The sequence below is a fragment of the Triturus cristatus genome, chromosome 7, assembly GCF_964204655.1.
Source record: "Triturus cristatus chromosome 7, aTriCri1.1, whole genome shotgun sequence".
Lineage (NCBI taxonomy): Eukaryota > Metazoa > Chordata > Amphibia > Caudata > Salamandridae > Triturus > Triturus cristatus.
Window position 1 is genome coordinate 1,644,402,322 of NC_140590.1, and position 24,386 is coordinate 1,644,426,707.

The 24,386-nt window shown below is 41.1% G+C and overlaps 1 protein-coding gene across 8 annotated transcripts in view; it reads left to right on the forward strand.

The window, feature by feature from the left end:
• KCNQ2 (potassium voltage-gated channel subfamily Q member 2) overlaps positions 1-24,386 on the forward strand; it is a 341,848-nt gene that overhangs the window by 155,620 nt on the left and 161,842 nt on the right. For all 8 annotated transcript variants that reach the window (XM_085619689.1, XM_085619690.1, XM_085619696.1 and 5 more), the window contains exons 2-5: positions 8,017-8,107; positions 11,097-11,223; positions 15,645-15,820; positions 19,184-19,309. In XM_085619689.1, coding sequence (XP_085475815.1) covers positions 8,017-8,107; positions 11,097-11,223; positions 15,645-15,820; positions 19,184-19,309 — 520 coding nt within the window. The remainder of the gene's footprint in view (positions 1-8,016; positions 8,108-11,096; positions 11,224-15,644; positions 15,821-19,183; positions 19,310-24,386) is intronic.

Here is a 24,386-nt window from a genome sequence, read left to right on the forward strand (position 1 = left end):
CTTGTTCGAACCGGTTCGCAAACAATCAATGCATACAAAAGTTCTCGTGATTCATCAAGTCCAAATGTACTTTAACTTTGTTAACATATTTGTAACATTATTCGACAGTCATGAATTAGTTCATCTTCTGGAGTTCGAGTCTCCCATCCGTTCCCATGTATTCATGCTGAACTCTTGGCACAACTCTTGTTTTAGGTCAGACTGGCCTTGACATCTCTCACTCCGGGCATAGGCCACACACTTGTGACTGGAACTTCCACTCTGCTCATGCGCGGGGGCCATCTTTATTCGGCGCACACAATCACGTGTCTCTGCAGCAGCCATTTCCAAGTGAGGCCTAGCAGACCCGAACGGAACTAATATGAAAACAACATAGCAGAAATTAGACATAGAAATTAAGCCTTTCTCTTTTACCACCCACCATTCTAATTACCCGTGTTAGGTGTAACCTAGCATAAGCGACATTTAAAGCCATTTTACTTACCATCTGCATTCTTTGCCACAATATAATTTTACTACAAACGAAATACGTGCAATTTACTTCTACTTTCTACACAAATCACAAACCTATGTTAATTTAATTTCACATTTGTAAATAAATTAGATTTTTGCAATGCCAGTCAGTTAGTAATTTTTTTGTATTTCCCCTGCTCCCTCAGAGGCAGTGCCAAAATCGCGAAAACCCCTTGAATTAAAAAGAAAACCAGATGCCCTGAAATAGTATGACCGGATTTGTATGAAGTTCTAGCTCCGAATGAAACCAGGTGCAAATAAAAATTACTCATTTTTTCTGGCTTACTCTTTATGCATTATAATTTGTACTGGGGGGTGTACGTTGAGTATAAACGTCACTCAAGTCACAGCTGGCTTGCTAGCACGGCCCTGGGCAGTGGTTATTATCACTCTTAAACAGCTGTGTGCGTGCGTAGCTGATATCATCATTGTCACGTTTCCTTGTGCGCAACCTAGCCAGGGGCAGCTCCTCCGCTAAGGCGGAGGAGCGTCGCCCCACTGCCTTTTAGCACGGCAAAAAAGGAAAAATAAACGCAATGTTATAATCATTTTATTTTTCTGTGCTGAGGCAGTTTTGTGGGGCGGCTAGACTGGGCAGCGCAGGGGAGAGTAGTGGCACCCTCCTAAGTACCCAGAGGGTCGGCCAAATATTCATGCACACTTTGTATGTTCTCTACCTAGGCTGCATTATAGCCTGGGTGGAGAACATGCCCAGGCTCCCATTCCCCCATTGCAGCATTGTGATTGGCTTAAGGGACCCTGCGTGCTTTCTGTTTGAACAAAAGCCAGGAAGAGGATGGAGAGGACAGAAGAGAGGTGGCAGCCGGCCAGCCGGCAGGGAAGTAATTTTTTTCATTTTTTTTCTCCCCCTTACCCCTCTCCCCACCCCACTACTGCTTCACAGGAGCAGTCACAACTGAACCTAGCACCACAGATTTTCATGCAGTACAAATATCTATTCTTTGACCAACGTGCATCATGGGACTTGTAGTCTTTGTTTGCTTCAATTGACCTAACTGAAAGGTGAGTCACATCTGGAGGCAACGCTAAGTATTATGAGCTATCATAACTGAATACTAGTGATGTGATACCCTGGTAAAATTCCAAAAGCCATCTTCAATAAGCATTTGCAATGCATTTAGTCTTGCCTTTGGGACTTTATACGTATTTAGCTATGCAGCACATTAGCCTGGGTGCTGAAACATCTACTGTTCTTTAACATGGTGGGAAATTAAGCACCAAACTGCGTGACACGCCAGGTATGGGAACACATGGAGAGAAATATTGCCTTTCAGTGAGAAATGGTATAGTCCAAAGCTCTGTTTTTAATATAAAAGCAGGGCCTTCGGTGGTCATATCACTGCAAATACAAGATATGAAAAAATATTATTGTCTATGGGTGCTCATGGAAGACAATTTCTATGGACTGGAATCTAGAGAATGCTAAAGTGATTCTGAAATTTACTGACCTCTACTGGTCGTTTTCTATCAAGAAAGTAAGACAGTTAAATAGAGGCAGTTGAACAGAAAAAAAAGTCCGTAAGCGGAAGCAGACAAGTCCTAGGGCTGATCTCCAGAGTCCACAAAGTACATACCCATAAAAGTATATCCTAAAGTATATATACTAAAGTATATACTAAAGTATATAAAAGAAGTCTCGAATGCTCGAACTAAAAAGGTTAAAAGGTTGTCACACAATGTTTGTGTTCTCTCCTATGGCCTGTGTATACAGCCACCCCTGGTGTACAAAACTTGTGGCACCATATCATCCACAAATGTATCACCCCATTGAAGTTAATAATACAAAATCTACACCATTCGGACGATTTATTTGGAAAATATATTTAGAACACAATATTTATGTCAAACGGTATTTGTGTACACTATATTCTGGCAGCCATGCAAACTTTCATTTGCTGCACATGTGACTTTGGTACAGCAACTGTTAAAACTGTAGCATGGTAACTACTTGTATATTTGGTATATTTCTCTGCACCTGTTAGAGGTCTAAAGTTGTAAATTATTTTACTTACCTAAATTCAGGGTGGTCAAAATCCGTCATTCATAAAGGAAAAGTACCATTACAGGACAACAGAATTAGGAATGGTGGAATTTAACATCTGCAAATGCGATTTCATTAAATAGAAATTGTGCCAGTATGGGGGAATGTCTGTGTGAGCAAATCTAGCTGCAGTGGCGGGATTGAGATTATACTTGCTTTGGTTACTCTGCAAAAGTTGGTGAATATCTACAAACTCACATGTATAAGGGCATTCATCAACAATTCACCCTTTATTTTCTATCTTGAAAACACAAATTAGCTCCTCTCATCGACTACAGTAAATTTGTTTAAAGGTGGATTTGGGGCGGTCAGGTGATCTTCAAGAGGAGAAAGTTGGTATATTGGAAGAGTAAAAAAAATTCTAATGTGGATAACACCATTAAGTACGGGTGAGTTGAGAAGTATGAATGTCCCGAATGCTTCCCTTAAACTTCAGTGGGGTCACCCGGCTTGCAAACAAATCCCACCCTCTAAAAAAACAAACTATTTTACCCCATTGATTTCAATACGATCCCCAATGCTCAATTTGAACCGGTGGGGGCGACCAGCACTTATTTTTGTGTACCGGCACTTATTTTTCCTCATTAGATATTTACCAAATTCAAGAGATGGAAAAACACAGAGAACGAAAAAAAGATGGAGGAAGAGAAAGAGGGCAGAAAAGTCACAAAGAGAGAATGCATTAACCTGCAAGAGCGAGGTAAATGTGCAGAAGTGTCTGGTAGTGGATCAAAGAGGCATAAAGTGGATATAAGACTACCAGGTATTCGGCGTGCTGATGCTTAATTGCCCTGGCTGTGGGCTTTTAAGCAGACCTTTGGGCACCAGCACTCTTTCTTTCACACATTAAGCACTGTTGGATCACCCATCACAAATACCTTGACTCCTTGGAGAAAAAATAGGCTGAGACGAAGGCATTCTGAGGATGTCAAAGTGATTCCAAGGCAGGTTATTCTCTCCAAATGAAGGTGCCTTGAGAGGTAATGGTGTTCTAGGTACTTCTGCTTTTTCACTACCTCCTACTTGTCAATAGTTGGGAAACAAGTGGAAGAGAGCATCTGAAAAAAAAATGATGGGAAGACATTTCTCCATTACCTTGTATCAGTAATGGAGGTACTTTTAAGCTCAAGGAAGCACACTATTTTAAGCAAAAAAATGTGAAGTCTTCAACCTAAATCGGGAGCGTTTTGCATGTACACAACTGTAGGTGACACAGGGCCTGTGCCTCCGTCTCAGCCTCCAGAAGCGTACATGCTTCCCAAGTTCAAGTATTTTGTTTGTAATCTGGGACTTGTGGTTCTGATTTTATAATGGAATAAGTCCTAGACTGCAGAGGTAAAAATGTAGGCAACCTGCTCAAGTAACAGGGCTATTGAGCCATTTATCTCTTTACATTTCAAAAAATGCAAATATTGTTTCCGCTCCTATATGAAAACATTAGAAACTTCAGTGAGGGGCCTCAGGAATGCTTCCTATTAAGCCCCAAGTGCTAGCTAGTTATCTAGAATTGTTTACCAGAAGTTCAATGGAGGATGCGTATGGATCGTCCAATCACCGTCTGCCTTTCGTTATGGAAAATGGCGCTGACGAAGTACAGGAAACACTTGTGTTTCCAGCTGAATCCATTAACTGGCAGGGAGCAGCCTTTGCAGCCTCTCGGGGAGTCTTCGATCGATAGGTGTAAGGGCGCAGAGAGCTCTGAACTCAGCACTTCTTGCGATGTGAAGTTCTATCGTTAGCAGAGTGAAGGTCGCTGAACTGAGGCCTGCTGATCAATACGAGGTCACAGCCGCCATTGAGCTGGTAGAAAAGTGGTTTGCCTGTACACTACCGTGATGGAAAGAGAAGACATACTTACACCCAAGTCCAATCTCTCCAGGGCACCTTTTATAAGAACACTATGTTCGAATTTGCCAACAATTATCCCAGATAATTAACACAAAACGTACGATAAAGACTTTTTAATTTAATTTGAACTTCTGATTAAATTTTTTTAAATATATGAAATATTTGATTTCCTTACAAACATTTCTCATACTGCAGAAAATTATTTTAGTTTCTCACCCATTCGGGTGTGACTGCATCACTAAGGCATCATTTAGGGTTTCTCTGAGCAGGAGAACTACTGTAAATTTTGACATTCATGCCAGTAGACCCGATTCAGGTAGGAGACTCCTGACTTTTGACGCCCAAAATTTCTTTGTTTTAGCAGTCGCCTGCAAGTAATTGCCTAAACTTCAATGTTAATCAATGGGGAAAATCTATTCTGTAGATTTATTTTTCTAAGAAATGTCGGTATGTATGGATTCTCGCACTTCATCAAGTCCAAGACGCACACCACCCCATTTTGTAAGGAACCACCTGATTTGTGACCGTGCAGCCTCGGTAGGTTTTTCCTCAGAAACCTTTAGCCAGTACTATCTGCCACAGGGCTGCTGGGTAATGCACATCAGATGACATCCCCATCTTATTTTTCCTGCTTATGCACCATGCTTGCAGAAAACAGGAGGAATAAGGGCCGTAAAGGCATAGGACGCAATCTTCCCACGCTTTGGGTGTTTGTTTCTGTGAAACCAAAAAGATTGCTCAGCACTTTCATGCCAAAGTGCCTGTCTTCCACTTAGAAGTATTTCTTCCAAAATCACCAGAGCACTCTCAATAGGGTGTGTCCAGACCCCAGACTGGTGGGGGCCTCCACCCTTGAACGTCCTAGCAGGCGGTGCACTGGGTTCCAAATGACCACTTCAGCCTCTTGTATGAAATGGTGACTCGCAGTAAGGTTTACACCTCACTCCGTATCATCAAAGACACTGTGTTTCCACTTCTGGACTTTTGTTTGACAAACTAATGCATTCTGGCTACAATATTATTTGATTCCATTAAACTAATTAGAGCAACACATGTGATAACAATGATTTGTGAGTGAAAAGCACTGCACTAATTATGGCATTTTGAGGTGGCCACCATCCACTCAATGTTGTGGGATGTGGAGTTGCAACCTTTGCTGACACTACTCAAAGACCATAGAGCACAGCTGTCTTACAGCTCCATTGCAGATAACTTGACGAGGGTATCAGGTTGCAACAAATGTCCTAGTTGCTATGGAAAGGGAGTGCCTAAATTGAAAAAACATATATAATTTTGTCTGAAGCTCCGAAAATCCTTACATTACAACTACCTCTCTACAAATTACTTTTCACAATTGAGACAAACTGTTACCTATTGCGGTGAGCGAAAACTTGCAGCACACCAGCGATGTGTATCAAGTCAAGTTAGTTTCCATACTACTGTCTCTGTTTCAAAAAATGGTGTCTTGTAGATTGGTGACCACTTAGTGATGTACATACAGGTCGCTGAAAACTACCGCAAGTGTACCTGTTTCTGATTTTGCTATGTTGAATTTCTGTTTGTGGTGATGTATCATTTTTGGTGGATATGGGGTATGGAGGAGAGAGAGGGCGGATATTTACATTCAGTTGTTTCTGTAGTTTCAGTTTTGAGTGTGTGCTGGTGTCTCTCTGCCCTTTAGATTGTGGAGCTTTCTTTGCTGGCTCAGGCTTTTTCCAAAAGTAAGGGGCGAGTACGTTTATCAATGTAGCATGTTTTTTGGTCAGGCTATGGTCTGTAGTTTATTTTGTGGAGGTGGTGTTTTTGTTTTTTTGGTATTCATTACGGCTTTGTAATAGTGATGGTGACATACCGTAGCTGGGAGGTAAAGATTCCCAGAGCAGCGATTAAGAGCACTGGGAATTGATGCAGTAACAAATGCAGATTTAGAATTTATATTGTATGATAAACAAATGCCTATATTAGATTACATTTCAATTAATATTGAAACTATCCCGGCTTTCATATTACTGAAGTATGATTTAGAGGTTCCTGCTCTATTTCTAAGACAAGTTCAATATTAACCCACAGGAGTTACCTCCTACTGAGTTTAATATCTGTAATTTATTCATTATCTTAGAAAGTATAATATTGTTAAATGCTGACAAACTTGGTACATTAAGAATAAAACAAAGATTTTGTTTGCGTCTGAAAATAATTATATGATCAGCATTCCTAATAAATGCCTCCTTAGTCACAAAGCATGGTTCTGTAGTGAACTACACTGAAAACATTTTCTTTCCACTTCTCTTTATCAGTGGAGTAGCAAGGTCAGGTGGTACCCGGTGCGGTTCTTGCCCCCCCCCCACATTGAAATGTCCCCACATAGAAATTATTAAAAGAAGGAAAAAATCATTTTTTATTTTTGTCACCCCCCTCAATGATGACACCCGGTGTGGCCCTCACCCACCGCACCCCCCTTCCTACGCCACTGCTCTTCATATTGCATTTTCCTAAATCAATTGTACTTAATAATCAAATAATTTAAGAGTTATTCTTCACCTTCTAAAATGTGTATCCATTTATGGCCCTAATGTTTTGGTTTTCCACAGAAATGGCTGCATGTACTAGCCTTCATCTCATCTTTCCTAACACAATGATCAATTACTGAATATAGTATAGAATTCTAATGTATTCATAGTAAATGATTTAATCTCTGTTACAGGGTAAGAGTGAAAAGCAAGGATTACATAGTATCCAAGTAATAATCCTTTGATACATGCCTCTGTGAATTGGTCCCAACACAACTGAAATGTGAATGGCATGGGAATATTTGTATATAATTGGTACAAATAGATAGGATAGTACAATGTTTTTGCACTTTCACGTAACTGTACAAAGAGTATTACTATAGTATTACCCCCCCTACTCATAAATGCTTTTATGAAGGGCACCTATTGCCGACTGGTCTTGCAGCCCTTATGTTAGATTCAACGTGTGAAGTGTTTCATCTCTATTGATCTACATAGGTATTATTATTGTAGGGGGAGGATAAAAAGTGTAGTATTTGTCTCAATTTCTTCAGAAAGGCCTGGTGACGTTTTCTGCCCCAATGTGCAATTTTTCACTCTTGCTTTAACTGCACAGTCATGCAATTTACTAACAATTTTTAATTAGTGGAATTAATTGCAATTCTGTATGTTAAACTTCTTATTTGTGGAATGACCTGCGCATGCACAGAAATTGTGGAATTGATGAAGTTCTCCCCATTCTGCCCTGATGGATTTTCCGATGGCTTGGAGTGTCCAACAGTGGGTCTCATTGGCCAGATACTTGATAGATGTTCCAGATTTTTGCATGTGATATGTTTTTATTTAATACATCTAAATAGAAATCAGTTATGAAGTGTGTGGTTAGTCTGTAAACCTCGTGTGATTATGACCATTGCAAGGGTCACCTTTGAACAACCCCAACTTTCATCAAGAATTTGGAGACTACTAAAGCTTTTGGCAATGTATTCTCTGCACTGGCTCTTGCCAATTCCATCAGATTTAAGTCACAGAATTCATATGCACATGCATTTAACTATTGTTTTTCTTGTTCTCATTTTGCAGTTTCCTCCTGGTGTTTTCCTGTCTGGTGCTGTCTGTCTTTTCCACCATTAAGGAGTACGAGAAGAGTTCTGAAGGAGCACTTTATATCTTGGTATGATATACTTATGTAATATTTAAAAAGAGGTCTGAGTGAGAAGTGTCTGGAAACGTGCTCTGTGCTTGTGAGAGTTTGAGTTTGGTGAATTTATATATAAATGCTTATAAATTAGGACATTGGAATTGTGAATTCAGAAATACATTTAATTTTATATAATGTCGTCATTTTCCAAATATAATATAGAATAAAAAAATCTAAGAATTATAAAAAAATTGTGGTAAAATGTTATCACGTTTGATGACACAGCACTTTGGCATTTGACATTTATTATTATATTAGCTTTCCTTAGTTAAGGGGGGGTGAGATCAATTTTGGTTTGCTTACTTTGGTTGTGAAAGAACCCTTTCCCATTTCAGAATGGACAGGATGTTCTTTCATATTTGTTATTGCTTGAGCCATTTGGTCACTGATCAATAAGAAAGATTCTTTATTACTCAATGTGTTGTCTGCTTTTGAGCAAATCTAATGAGACTTGTGATGAAATTGTAAAAGATGTTGCACGTTTTATTGTTTTTTTAAAGAAAATAAGTTTGCAAATTTCTTCAGGACTTTTTATGAGAGCGGGAATGACATAACTGTATTTTAAAGTACTGTACAACATCCCAGAGTGCTAAAATTACTTAGATTGAGAAGTCTTCTAACCACTGAAGGAGTGCAGCCACATACTTTACTTCACTCCTTTCATGTGTGGCCGCTCACGTATAGTCAGATAACATTTCTATCTATTCATTTAGTTCAGGGCTTGGACTTCACCTTAAACGTGGCAGCACCCAACTGAAACTTGTGGGTTCTGTTGTTTATCCATAAATAATTACATCGTGTCCTGCTCTTTAGTGGTGATGGGTGGTCCTTTGGGGCACTGGGGGTCTGTCCCCTCCCAATTTTCGATCTCCCAAATAAACATTTGTAGCTGAAGAAATAATCGATGTATAAGACATTATAGCCGGTGCCTTGCCAGACCCTGAGAGAGAAGGCAGCCAGCCACTGTCCGATAGCACACATGCCAGTGTGCATGTATTCATTCTCTGATTACATCATGATGCAGGGCTCACCTCTGAACAGCCCCATGTTCCACCAATCAAAGAAGCAGCCGATACCATTGGCCTTGTTCCACCGATGCAATGCAATCCGGGATGTTGTCTGCATAGCTCAGTCTGAGGAAAGGAAGAAAGTCAATTGCAGGCAGAGCCTACCCTTTCCTATTCAGCATAGAGAGCACATGTAAGTGTGCTTGACGTGACCCTTCGGGCAATGCCCCAGTATTTCTCTAGGACAGGCATCATTGTGTATGGACGCACCTCTCTTATGTCAGTTTCAGTGTTGATAATGCCATGGAACAGCACGAATACAGGGCTCTCAAGAGAGGCATATTCATTTGTAAAGCGCGAACATATCACCCCTCAAGGGTTTCAAGGCGCTGGGGGCCGTCCGGGAGATTAAGTGAGCTATTGCCCAGAGTCACATGATGCTGAGCTGAGCTGCTGCCGGAGATCGAACAGCGGCCCCGCGCTCCAGAGTCATCCGCTCTGGCCGCTGCGCCACACCTTTAGGGGTCTGACGATCTGCCCTGCAGCAGGGACTTCAAAAAGAAAGGCACACCACTATGCCAAATAGGAGTAAGGTAAAATGCTTTACATTTTGTAAACCTTCCAGAACTGCTGAATGAAATTACTGGATTGATAGAGGAAATGTCATCCTTCTTCCCTGTTTTTATTTTATCGCGCACATGGCCGGACTGGGAACCTGTTCTGGCAAACAGCTCGGCCGGACCCCCGGATGTGCTAGTTGGAAGCACCACTCCTCTCTCAGTGCTGCAGCTTTTGTTACAGTGGGCCGATATTGCAGCTATGTTGCAAAAGTAGCTCCTGGTAACAAAAATGGCCTCACAGGGGTCCAAAACCGCCCCCCACCCTGCCGACCCACCGGGGAAACGCCCGGTGCCAGCTACGGCCAGTCCAACCCTGCTCACACACACAACCTATGCATTGTGAAGGGAGGAGGTATATGCGCAGTGTGCTCTAGAACATATAAACAGAAAAGACCTGCCATTTTCCTATCAATCCAATGATGTAATTTAGGAATCCAATGGCTTTCTCTTATTACTTCCATTCCCCACTGTGAAATCACCAGCAGTGAATGGTGTGGATAACGTTTTGTATACATAGAGGGGGGGGCTGCAGACCACATGACAGTGGTCAAAGGCATTTAGGGCCCTACACAAATATGCAGTGGGGCAATCAAATGTTTTCTTTAATTTCTGCACCCCATGGTGCAGTTTGCAAACAAAAGGCTTTTGAAGACAAAGGCTTCAATTTACTACATTTACTAAAACCTTTCATTTTTTGAAAACAATCACAGACATGGTGGTCTGCTGAGTCCAAAAGGCATCCCTGTAAAGGTAGCCAATCGTAGTGGGTCTCAATTGGCGACCTATCTCATTAATATAAATGAGGCAGGTTGAATAGTGACCTACTACGATTCCGTGCTTTGTAAAGTGACCTATTAGTGCATAGGTTGGTTTGCAAAATGCAATTGCATTCATTAAAACTTGGAGCACAAACTGCGACTACTTTGACCCAATGCATTTTTAGTACATGAGGCACTCAGTTAGGTAATGCTCGCTTCTGAAATCTGATGTGATCAGCTGGCCATAATTTCAACTCTCAGAAAGGTCAATTCAACCCTCCATTGTTAAGAGGTCTGCAAAATAATTACCTCTTAATTTAGTTCAAGCAACTTATATTAAGAAAGAGAGTGTAGAAAGAGGTTAAAGTACAAAATTAAAAATATGTTTCTATTAGGTATTTAAAAATGCCTGGAAGGGCTTAATGGAGGCAATGGACGTCTGTATGCCATACATTCTTATAAAAACTTTATAGGCTTGGCGGCTCCTCTTGCAGCGCTCTACCATTTTGCCACTCCCTTGCATAGGATGTTGCTACACAGTGGCATGTGTTGACCTGTCCCCTCTTCTTGCCTGTAGGAGATCGTGACTATTGTGGTGTTCGGCGTGGAGTACTTTGTGAGGATCTGGGCTGCTGGATGCTGCTGTCGGTACAGAGGCTGGAGGGGTCGTCTTAAGTTTGCCCGTAAACCATTCTGTGTCATCGGTAAGGGTTTTTTATATCAGAGACTGCCCCGTGACTGGACAAAGGGAAATAGGGGGGTAGGATTCAGGCACAAGTTCTTAATCTTAATAATTTCAGCCTGTCTTATTTGTCTTTCTTTGCATTGGATTATAAGAGTTTATTGGAACTTTGCTGGGTCCAAAGCTTTCCTGTGATATTGGAGTGAGTTCCTTCTTTATATGTGTGTGACCTGGGATCCATATTATACCTCAATTAATAGATTTTCAAATCTATAAAGGCCACTCAATCTTGTTTCCATCTCTTGCCTTGAGCAGACATTCTACCATTTGCAGCCATTTTGTAGAATTCCATTCCCTTCTCTGAATACATGCTAGTAGCATTATGAGGTCTAGCTCTTTGGTGAAAAGGCATTAAGCATTTCTGTGTGGCAGCAGTGGTCAAAGTGTGCAGGATCCATAGGGAACCACTTGTTCATGCTTTTTGAAGTCACAAAACCACTTCCCATCAGATGTATGATGGAACCACTAAAGCCATTACAATGCATTTCTTTACAACGCGGTCTTTACAACAGCCAGTCCTTACCACTGCATTCTTTTACCACGCAAGTCTATACAACGCACAAGCACTTTGCCATAGGGGAAAGAGCTGGACTTTAGAGAGGAATAAATTACTATTCCAACTCCAGTCTGCACAACAGTAGGGAAAGCGTTGGATTTCGAAGTCCAACGCTGCTTCCTGTATGGCAAGACTTGCGTGGTAAAGAATACAGTGGTAAAGATGGGTGGTTGTAGAGACCACATTGTAAAGGTAGTGCGTGGTTTACAAAACTTCATGGAAAATGATGTTTCCTGTTCTCATCACTGTTATTGGAAACGTTTGTTTCCGAACTGTCAATGCAGGCCAAAAGTGAAGGGAGGGGGTTTTCTGCTCTGTGAAGCTGAGGAAGGGACAGCTAAAGAAGGAATAAATCTTGCCAGTGTGCCTGCTATCTAAAAGAAATGTAAATATGTGTAATTGGTTAATCAGCAAATGTAAAGACTGCTTAGGAGCCAGTATTGGCTTTAATCGATTAGTCGTTGAGGCTTAATGGAGGCAAAGCGATATTCATTTTGAGATGTAATGTAATGATATTACTAGCTGAGTTCTAGTGTCTGTTATTTAAGCCAACACTTATGAAAAAAATGCACTAGGTAGGTAGTCTGATGTTGTATTTCTAAAATATGTTTTATGAATGCACTTCTTTTCTCTCAAACATGAAATCTTTTTTTTCAAAATTTTCTACAACCTATTTTATAGTGTGTGTAATACAATAAAGAAATAATGCAGTTACCTGGTGAAAGAGCAACAAAATAGTTACAGGATATTGTATTCTATTTAGCCATGTCTTTGAAAAATGTGTTTAATCTGTATTCAGCTGTCCCATATGCACATAATATAGTTGGATGGGTAGCACAGTAAAAACGAGGGACTCCCCTCTGGAAAGTACTCCACTGCTATTGGAGTTAAAGTTATGATATTTCAAGGAACTAAATTTAAAAATGTTAAATCTTGAGGTGACATACACATACACACAAATGTGCAGAAGGTGCATTTTTCCACCAAGCCATCTTACTTTTTTTTTGGAACCTGTGACATACTGATTGCGCACAGATCACTGCAACAGACACTCAGGGCCCGATTCACAAAGGTAAAGTTAGACCAAAAGTGTAACTTAGATCAAAAGTCTAACTTTACTGCTTTTCAGTAGTCACAAAGATAAGTTACTACTAATAACTTTACTACTAGTAACTTTACTACTAGTAATTTTACTAGTAGTAAATTTACTAGTAGTAAAGTTACTAGTAGTAATTTACCTTTGGAAAGTTAGTAGTAGTAATTTACCTTTGGAATACTAAAAAGTAGTAAAGTTAAACTTTAGGTCTAAGTTAAACTTTTGGTCTAACTTTACCTTTGTGAATTGGGCCCTTGGTCTCCCGAGCTGTTTTATTGGAACTGCGGCTGTAACTTGCAGTTGGCAGAGGATCTGTGCACAGGCACTGATCTACCTCGGCCTAAAACGTGGCATCACACAACAGCCACTGGTGGAAATTACTTTCAATCACAGGTTGTGGCTGTGGGAGAATAGTGGGGTAGAGACAGTCATGAGCATGGTGTGTCAAACACCACCATACTGATTCATCTGGTGACCCTGCAGGTCTGCCTGTTGGAAACAGAACCTGGCAGAAACACCCGAGCCCAGGGGGATCCCTGGCTTGTCTGCAGTGCAGGGTGAATCCTGAACATTCCCCAGATCCGGGGCGGTCAAGGCACAGCGTTAGTTCCAAAGATTAAATTTCTCCGGGCCCTCAACTAAAGGAGAACCCTCTCACTGGTACTGCACATATTTGTGATATCAGCGAGGGAATCCCAATGGCGCCCCAATTATCTTGGGTTCTTGCATATCACACGGAAGGTAATTGTAGGTATTACTATCCTCCCAAGGTCTAAGGGTCCCACAAGGATTCCTCCATCCTACTGCACATACAAGGAGTACTAGTGGTGACCCCAGAGTCCCCACTGGGTGCTACCTCTATCTGTGAACTTTGGGGTCCTTCCAACATCTTTCCATCCTGCCAGCTGAAGCAAAAATTAGGTAATTATTACTGCCAGCCAGTTCTTATATCACAGATGTTTGACAGGCCACTGGCAGTGGATTAGGCAGTGGTACTGCCATGGGATTGCCACTGACACACCCGCCTCCTTTTAAAGGGTAGCTGGGTGGAGGGTGGTGGTATTTTATGGAGGGAGGCAAACGTCACTCTATGCAAATGTTGAAAATAGTAGATTTTCCCCTACAGATTTTCTAATGCCTTAAGCTCTTTTTGTACCCCCACACAGATACCTGCATGCTTATATATTTTTGAATGTCTTTAAAAATATTAGTATTATTCAAAATATTGTTTTTCCTGCCACTGATACCCCAAGAAGTCCCTATACCCTCCTACCACCTCTGAAACACCGTCACACTCTGCGTTGGGAAATCTCAGGCTCACATGACCCACTCGTTCCTACCTAGCTACACCCCTGATCCACCTACTTGCCTCTACAAAGCACTTTGTATTAACAAGCCATATTAGTCTGAGTCTCCAGGTCGAGAGAAAGTCACAATGTGACAAATCCACAAAAAAACATATTGCCAAATGAGAGCTTTAATTCCCCTTTGTAATAACCTCTTTCAAGTTAAACTACTACAGTGTGGTTCTCAGTGTTGGTCCCTAGATATAACACCTGTCCCAGACAGACCTCTGTACACTCCCACAGATGTTGATGAAACACCTCTAACACAATTGTGCGCTACCCCCACACACATGCACTTATCTCGCACTTCAGCACACTCACTCACCTCATCACACACTCACGCACATTACACACTCTCACTTCATCCACTCACACCTCATTTCCGCTTCTTAAAAGACTACGCAGTCACTCACTCCTTAAGACCTTATCCTACTCTCGCACTAACGCTAGCACACTAACTTCCACCTCAATGAATTCTCATCCTAACTCACACCTGCTCTCACACTTTTATGCTGTCATAAAAGCATGCATTTCTCACAGTGATCCCATTACAAGTCAGCAGATCGTGTTTCACAAGGTTGTATGACAGAACCCCGCATGCATTTACCTCGAATGCCTTTACAATGCAGTTATTACCCCGACTGAGACCTTACCACACGTTACTTTACCACGCAAGTTGTTACAACGACTTGCCTTAGAGGAAAGCTGGACTTTGGAATAGTGTAAATTACTATCCCACCTCCAGTCTACACAACAGTAGGGAAGGTTTTGGACTTAAAATTCAACATCAGTCCAACAACGAGCCCCCTAAAACAGGTAGTTGTAACAACTTGCTGGGTAAAGGAACCCGTGGTAATGTTGTAGGTCGGGGTAGTGACTGCATTGTAAAGGCAGGTCATTGTTCTGACTCTGGGGTAAAGGAGGCTTCCTGTTTCACAAACATCCTGTTCATAGGGTGGTAAGCGTAGTTTGAAGTAAAGGCTGGGCGGCTCCTAGCCACCTGCTCATACTTCACGATTCCAGTATTTCTTTAGTTAAACAAGACGTTTTAGATCAGGAACTCTCCATCTCCTCATTGAAATGCATTGAGCAAAATGTTTTTTTTTTGGAGGTATACAAAGGAAGGAAAGATTTTCAGCATTATTATATGACCAAACCTACTGCCTTTGCCTACTCTTATTTTGCTTTGTAGGCTTTCCTGTTCTGCCCTTGTAAGTTGAGGTCCTTGGTGCCAGGGTGGACCTTTGGCTATGGTCAATGCATGGTTTTGGTCAAGCTGCAAAATCCTCTAAATTGAACTAGTAGTTCCACCACAAAGCCACAGCAAGTAAGAAAGATGAGCATAAAGTTGACTAACCTGGTATCTATCCCTCCTCCCTCTGCAGACATCATGGTGCTCATCGCCTCCGTTGCAGTGTTGGCTGCTGGATCGCAGGGCAATGTCTTTGCCACCTCTGCCCTCCGAAGTTTGCGCTTCCTTCAGATTTTACGCATGATCCGCATGGACCGACGAGGTGGTACCTGGAAGCTTCTGGGCTCTGTGGTCTATGCCCACAGCAAGGTACGTGCAACATTAGGTAAGAAGAAGAAACAAAATGATACGTTTTTGACGTAGCTGGTGCGGTCAACACTATAAGGGAATCGCAAGATAGCGCTGTGACTCTGAGACATGCGTAGGTACTCCCACCCGCCTTTGTGAAGCACAAAAAGTCCTCATCATTTTTCTCACATTTTCTCCTTTCTACATAAAAATGATATGTCTAATTAATTAGAGTGTGTGAGTGTGTTTTATTGTGACCTTCACTAATGTTACGAAAATAGCACAAGCAAATTCATATAGGTTGCAGAGTGCTACACAAATTCTGCTTTTGTTCGAAGATTCTAATATTTGCATCATTTTGCATGCAAGCTTAATGTGATGTTCTTTTTCCAACGCAAGGGTTGAGTTGTTTGGAAAGGTAAGCTAAGCAAGAAATGCACGTCCATACAAAAAATGCTTGTGATTTGCTGGCACACTTATTTTCACCACTCTCACAAAACAAAAGCGCGTCCATTGCCCATGCAATCTAAAACATGCAGGAGAAAAGCCATGCTTGGATATAGGCAAAAGACAATCGGTAAACTCCATGAGCTAGGAAAAAGTCAATAATTGGGTCACAAGTACGACTTCGCTTAAAAACTTGGTACGACCCCAATACGTTTTTTAACAAATATATTTTTATAGAAAATAAAATAATAAATAGTATATAAAATAAAAAATGTTTTTTTCTAACAATTACTGACAAACCACGGGTTTAACTTTTTTTTTCTCCAAAAAGTGGGTAATATTTCTCTGATAAAGTCCTCCTTGCACACATTAGAACTAGTGCTTTCTAAACTCATTAGATTTCTCATCATTCTACATGTGAAGAATTAGGTCATTCTCCCACAAATGTCCCTTGTGCCTGTGTGATGCAACCCAACTGTGTCCTAGCCCACAATCACATCCAACTCATTCTGTGCTACTGTTGTTGCCCCACGTCCTATTAAACTGCACAATTCTCTGTAGATTCTGTGCTCAGTAGGGATAGGGTGACCAAATTTAGAAATCCAAAAACCGGGTGTACCTTCCTGCACAAAAACATTCATCCCCACAACGTATGCACCCTTGCACAATGGCGCAAAGGTGCCTCCGTTGGCGCATAGCAGCCCATTGTGCGCCAGCGAAGGGGAAAAGGCAAGGAATGTGGCGTATCTAATAGATACGGTGCATTCATGCCCTTTCCGTTTGCTGTAGGGCAGCGCAGCAGGAAGGCCTGCGGTGTTGTCCTATGGCAAAATCTTGTAAATATCGCCCTTTGTCTTGAATACTGCTCAGTGTGTGCCCGTGTGCTTGCTTCGATGCAAACAGTCTTGCATGCAGTACAGATCATCAAGAAACCAAGAATTTTCTGAATTCCTTTTGCTACAACAAGGAGGGCTCAGGGGGGGACCATTCTTTCACCCATTGGGAGGAAGGTAGTCCACTCTCCAATAGATCTCCAGACCCAGGCACAACTGACTTATTGGTAATTGAAGGGTGGCCCACTTTTAGAGCATTATGCAGCATTTTTGCTGATTGGGTTCTCAACTACTGTCCTGTCCATACATGCAGCCTTCCATTTTCAATGTGGTTTCTATTATGAGTGTTGCATTTATTGCAGGGTGGTAACACTGCACCCAGTGTTACCAAAGCAGGAGGTATATGTTATAGTATTAAATAAGGATTCAGGGTTAAGCTGCTACAGGCCCCTACCTCTGACTAGGCTGAGACAGCAATACCATCAACACCTCATCGGGGGTAGTAAGCTGTGTATAAATACCATTTACAATTGCAATAACAATATAAACTAATATGCAGCTTTCTTTAACATAAATATTGACACTGCATGGGCCCCAAACTGTACAATGTGTACCTCCTCCAAGGGCATCCATGAATTTACCAATCACTTTATGTGTATGCCATCAGAAATTGATCGCTGCAACGGACAGTTTGTACTCAGGGACAGGACTCAGTTAATTAAGCACCCTAGCAAGCATCCTTGCCTCTTGGTCGCACTAACCTTTATGTTTCTTCTAAAGATTGTGAACACAGGAGTGCTTGTTCATAATTCATGCTGCATTGTTTTTATTTTCATAAAGGGAACCATTTATGGTATTATATATTCTCAGTAATGCTTTCAGGTTCTGTTCACATCCCACCTCCTTTCCCTCAGATGTTTTGGTCATTGAGGTGGGGTACACTTACTCTACACCCATCTAACACCAGGAACAAAGCTCTTCAAGAGGCATTTATTGTCACCCCTTCTCCTTTCTGCTCCCTGACTCAGTCACTCCTTATCAGGCATTCACAACAAGTGAGGCAGCTGCACAAGAAACCTTGTTACAAGCGCATATCTTCATGACTCATATCTGCATCACTGACAGGCTTTTGAGAATTGACAGATCTCATGTATTGTGTTTGCCATTTGTTAGTTCCCAGCTGCCTCCTTGTGTCTGCCAGACAATGCTCCTTTCAGGTATGCCATGGGTGGTATCAACATAATAAGGTGACCATTTATTCCGTGGCGATTGTTTGCGAGTCTGGCAGGGGCATGGAGGTAATGGCCTCACCATCTTAGCGGCAAACCTCCTGCCATATTTAATATCCTTGTTGGGAATAGAGCTATGATGGTAGAGGATCCATTCACACCACTGCACGTTCATCGCGTGGGGGCCTTGTTTAACTAGCCTGCATGGGAAACCTTTTTATATTGAGACAATAACATTTCAAAGAGTTAGATGTTTTGCTTAACACAAAAGACAAATGAACCCAGTGAGGCAAGAGTTTTATCTCTGAGTGCAAGGGGTCCATTCTACATATTACTTGCCTGTGACCAACATGGCTGGTATATTGAGTCATGTTCTCCCCGGCCTCAATAGGATGAGATGTCCTTCCATGTGATATGGCTGTCCCTTGGCAGATGGGCAGCCTGGTCCGAGGCTTATACTGACTTAGCCCGTAGATGCTTCGCTGGGGTAAACACATTGCTTCACCCAACTCTAGAGCAGAGGGACTGTAAGTTTGAACGGGCAGGCCACAACCACTTTACGGCATTGCTGCTCCGCTGGCAACCTCTAAATGAATCCCTAAGTCTTGCTGAAAAACAAAAATGAGATAGCTTCTAGTAAAGATCTGCTCATGATTTTAAGAAAACAGATATATGAGCTGCAGAGGTTGCAGAAATTGAGACCAAAAATGCAATGTTGTTCCTCTGTGCCTCTAGGGACTAAGTGGAGGTTACTGACACCCATGCATGGTTTATTGAATGCTAGTATGTGAGTGTTTGGAGTATGAACATTAATGGAGAAATGGTTTGGGTGGTATTTAATGTTTTCCCTCTCATCACCACATATTCTCTTGCAGGAGCTGATCACCGCCTGGTACATTGGCTTTCTGTGCCTTATCCTGGCTTCTTTTCTGGTATACCTTGCTGAGAAGGGAGAGAACGATCACTTCGACACCTATGCAGATGCCCTTTGGTGGGGCCTGGTGAGTGTGCTTCCATGCTTGAGCTGCCAATTATGAACTTCACCTGAACTCTCTCCTCCACACTCTAAAAATACTCCCCTCAGTGGATTACTATTTGCCTGAGGGTCCTGTTGTCATACATTTGTCTCTAGATGCTTCAAAACACTCACCATAATAGTCTCCCATAGCACTATATTTCATGGCACTCTAGAACCCCTTACTTAAAGGAAGGCTACGGCCTAAGGAAGAAAGCAGGAACACTTTGAGCAGTTCTCATACAGAAATAGTGGTGCATGGTGGCATTTAAGAGCTGGGACCTCAATGGTTCAGAGATATGTATGTGACATGGAGTTACTTGAGGAAAAAAGCTAAAAGTTCTGGGTGGTACAGTTGTAAGATGGCTGTCTTGATCTATGTCCTTAACACATTCTCTCCATTTAAACTCTTTCCTCAGTCCCTATACAGCACAATCTGTAATGACCTGGAAAACTCTCATCCATGGGCCTCTAGAACACAATTCCCAATCACCTGAAAGAACAATCTCTTTATTAGTAATGAGTTCATCCTCCTCAATGATCCTGCCTTGGGACGCTCTTGCAAATTTTTTCTTGAAAAATAACATCGATAGAGACACACCTCTCAGGTACACGAGGATACGATACAGATCTTTATTTTCATAGAAATAAGAGGGTACACCATCAGGAGCCACGCAACACTGCTACAGAAACCTCTGTCTCCATCAACACCTTCACCCAACCTTCCTTCTTATTGTGCCCTCTCCTGTTCTAGATCCGACATGAACAGGGAAGCGCATGATAAGAATGCCACACACCTTCCCCTTTTTACAGCAAATTAAGGATTTACAACAACAAAAGTAAACAGTATTAACCCCTTCGGTGCTCATGACGGAACGGTTCCGTCATGAGCCACGGTTGAGCTGTGCTCATGACGGAACCGTTCCGTCATGACCACGCCCGCGCAAGATTCCGTCAGCACAGCGGCGGAATTTGCGCAGCATGGAAGGGGTTAACTAAAATGTACAACCAAAATTACTACGTACAACACAATGTCATTTTTAAAACTTTAATATATTTTTAGATCGACATTGTTAGACTCTATACAATGTAATATTTAAATGTTGAAGGCATTTTTTTGCGATTGATAACTCTTTCTTAAGTCTTGGACTGTATCCTTGGAAATGCTGCTCAAATCACAACTATTATCAAACCTGTGATCAACATAGTCAGATGTTTTTAAACTAGGCTCACTGCCAGAAACACCTTTTGCTTAAATATCCAAGAACACATTGCTGCAGTCATCTTTTTTATCAAATGTATCCACTCTGCTTTCTCCCCTTTGCGCAGCCTGTTTTCGCACATACTCATTACATTTTGAAACTCTGCCAAGATTCCACCCTGTACCTTCGCAGCATTACTAAGACATTCAATGACTCGTACAGGATTTGACCACCTTGATGTGCGCTTGCCAGAATCAGAAGGACGTTTCACTCTACACTAATCACCTACACTTTTGCTAAATCTCCCCTTTCTTTGCTCCATCTTTCTCTTTATTTTGCCTTTGTACACATCAATAGCTTTTCTGATATTCTCATAGTCAATCTCAAAGTCATTTCTGCATTTGTTTTTTACCACCCAGCACCATTAGAACCAGCTTTTCACCCTCTTAACTCAAAAGGAGAATTAATGAGAATGCATTTGGTGTAGTTCTATAGGTAATTAAAATTGCCTGTAATGCTTTTTTACAATTGAGAGCCCCCCCCCCCTTAGTAGCCAACTAAATGGATTCTTTTATCATTCTATTGAATCTTACAACTTGACCATTGGCTTCTGGATGAAACACTGACATTGTTTTATGCTAAATACCCCACTTGAAAAGAAATCCTCAATATTTTTACCTATAAACTGGAGAACATTATCTGACACTACAACTTTTCGAATACCTTCTCTGCAAAATGGTTAATCCAAAAATCCCACAATAGCATCTGACATGACATTGCCAAACATCCTAACCTCAGACCATTTAGAAAAAGAATCAACAACCACAATTCCATAACACTCTTGCTTAGCAATAAGTGAAAATTGACCTATAATATCAATTCATGACTTTTGCCAGGGACCTCTAGGCAACTCAATAGGCCTGGGCGAAAATTTCGTTCCGTTCGCGGAAATTGCGATAATTTGACATTTTCGCGTTCCGCGGAGAGCGCGAAAATGTCAAAAATTCCGGTTTCCGCAGCTTGGCGATAATTTGTTTCTTGCTCGCGCTGTAAAATAATACATTCTCCCGCGCGCGCGATCGCCTTACCTGAATCCCTGCGTTCGCCGACAAGTTTTCTTGATCCGGTCGCGTTCTCCATGAGATGTTGTATTGTTTTTAGCCATTTGCGCTGTCTCGCGACAGTTCGCGCCCGCAGTGACGTCATGCGTCGCGCCATCACGTCTTTCTTCTCGCGATCATGCACCGCGAGAACAACTCAAAACAAGATGGCCGCGCCCGCAAGCAACCACATGGGTAAGTTGGCGACCCGCAACCATGCAGAAAATCTCGCGAACATGCCGGAAAAAAACTTCCGCATCTTCGCGATATTTCTGCTTGTTTGCGATAATTTTAAACATTTTCGCGATAATTTGCGAAGGTTAATTCCGCAAATTCCGCCCACCCCTACAACTCAACCGGTATGAATTCTGACACAATTGCCTCAGCTGACTTATCTCTGCAAGAAGAGAACTCACACAATCTCACACAATTATCTACCATCAAATTGATGCCAGGCCTCCAATAATGTTCTCACAAATGCCTCCTTGTGCAAGAAATTTGTAAATGTCGTTCACAGATACATTGGATCTTAATCTAAAAGAAGGAACCACTTTGTCTCCCTTGAGAACCAAACCATTCTCAACTCCCAACTCATCTCAAATTTTATAAAACTAAGTTCTCCAACAACATCCTGTTCATCAGGCTTTCCCTCAAGAACATATATTTGCACCTCAAGTAATGTTTTGTGTCCACTGGCTTTTGCAAATACTTTTGTTCTCCAAAATAATGGGACAACCAACTTCATTTGTTTCATTTGTTCATTTGTTTTCAAAATAACTAATCTCAGCAAAAGTGTAAGAATCTTCACACTCAGCATCATCTTGCACATCATCCATCTCCTCAACAACGGGCAACATTGACATGCATTCTGCATGCCCATTCTTCCTCCCAAGTACATATTTCATTCTGTATTTAAACGCCTGTAATTTGGACGCTAATCCTGCCAGCCTTGCAGTTGTGGATCTTCCACCTTTACACAACAGCATATTAATCAATGGCTTATGATTAAGGCTCCCTGATTTCCATTTTGACTGATTTTTACAGATAGATACAGCTAAAAAACAATTTATTATCATGTCTGTATTTATTTTTAAATGTGGATAAAAATGGAAAATTAATTTGTTTGTGAGTGATTCTAAATGCTGTCATTCATGACTATCTGATCAAAAGCTGTGAGGATTGACAGGTAAGGGGTTAAAAAAAGAAAGGAAAGAAGCTTAAACAGCAGTAGATATCCACAACCTTGATACTAAAAAGTTCATGTTTTCATATACGTGGTTTGATTTATCATCTGTGGGTGTTCATATCATTGAAACCTATCAGGCATGAATGCATATTATTTGGTTACATAAATATGTAAATACACTAGTTTGAACTTAATTGATATAATATTGATAAACACAGTTAAAATTAGCAAAAAAAATATGGCTAAAGAAAGACACATGGAAATGTCCCAAAAAATAAATACCATAAAAAGAGGATCCCTACTTATGATCCATTCTTATGGTAAACTTCATACCCCATAAAAACATTCTTTAATGTTCAGCGCCCCAGACACATGCCAATAATTCTCTTTCAATGATAGAATAATGACTCCAGAACCATATGACAGAATCCATTGCAGTTTCCTGTCTGGCTGCTTAACACCCAGACCTCAATTAATAACATCCACACCAATCGCAGACTCTTTAACTACCTCAAATGGTTTACGACATGGAGCATCTACAATGTCTTCCTTTAAAGATTGAAACACTTTAACTTGCAAAGTTCCCCAAGTATGGATCTAAGAGGGTGCACTTTAGTGGCATCATTTTGAATACATTTAGAGTAAAACTCAGTTAAACTTAGAAAAGTCACAATCTTCTCCTTGAACCCAAGATCAGGAGTATTTACAATAGCAGAAGCATGACAGCTTTTAGGTACAATACGCACATCAGAAATAATATGATCCAGGTATTCAACTTAATTTTTGCGAAATTTTAATTTAGATGAAAGAAAGATATTGCTACTTTCAAAGTCAAACCTTTGTCTTGAAAAGATCTTAAACCATTTTTAAGATTCTCATCATGATCTATCATATCCTTGCCAAAAAACTAAATATCACTTGAAAAGCAATTGCTCCTGTGACATTTTCTAGTGTGTCTTTCATCAGTCTGTGAAAGACAGAAGCTGCACTAGCTAACCCAAAAGGCATTTTACAATAACGTCTCTTATGGAGTAATAAATGTGGTGAGGTATTTGGACTCATCGCTCAGCGCAACCCTATGATATGTGCTGGTTATATCAAGAGTAGAAAAACTAGATGTCCCACCAATGTAGATAAAATTTAATGTAAATTGTGTATGGTATGAGAATACCGATTCTGGAAATATAGTGCTAAGAAAATCTGAATTTCATTGAGGACACAGAGGCTAGCATTATGCACTAATCTTTTTAATGCTTCTCCACACATCACTGTTTTTTTTAAAAAACTTTGTTTTATTGGGTTTTCAGTAATTTTGTAGTTTACATCGTATAGCCACTGTAATGATTACAATTCCGATCAGGGCTGTACAGAAATAATACACTTATGTCATGCGTCATTGTGGTTAGCATCTTCTGTTACATATTTCTTGTGGTAGCGGTTGGCTTAACAGCGCAGTATATCGTAATAACTCCCATATTACTTAAATAACAACATAACATAAAACATTGCACCCTACACCTGAGGCACGCACAGTAGAATTATTCATTTCCCCGTGTGCCACACCTGTGCCACCCC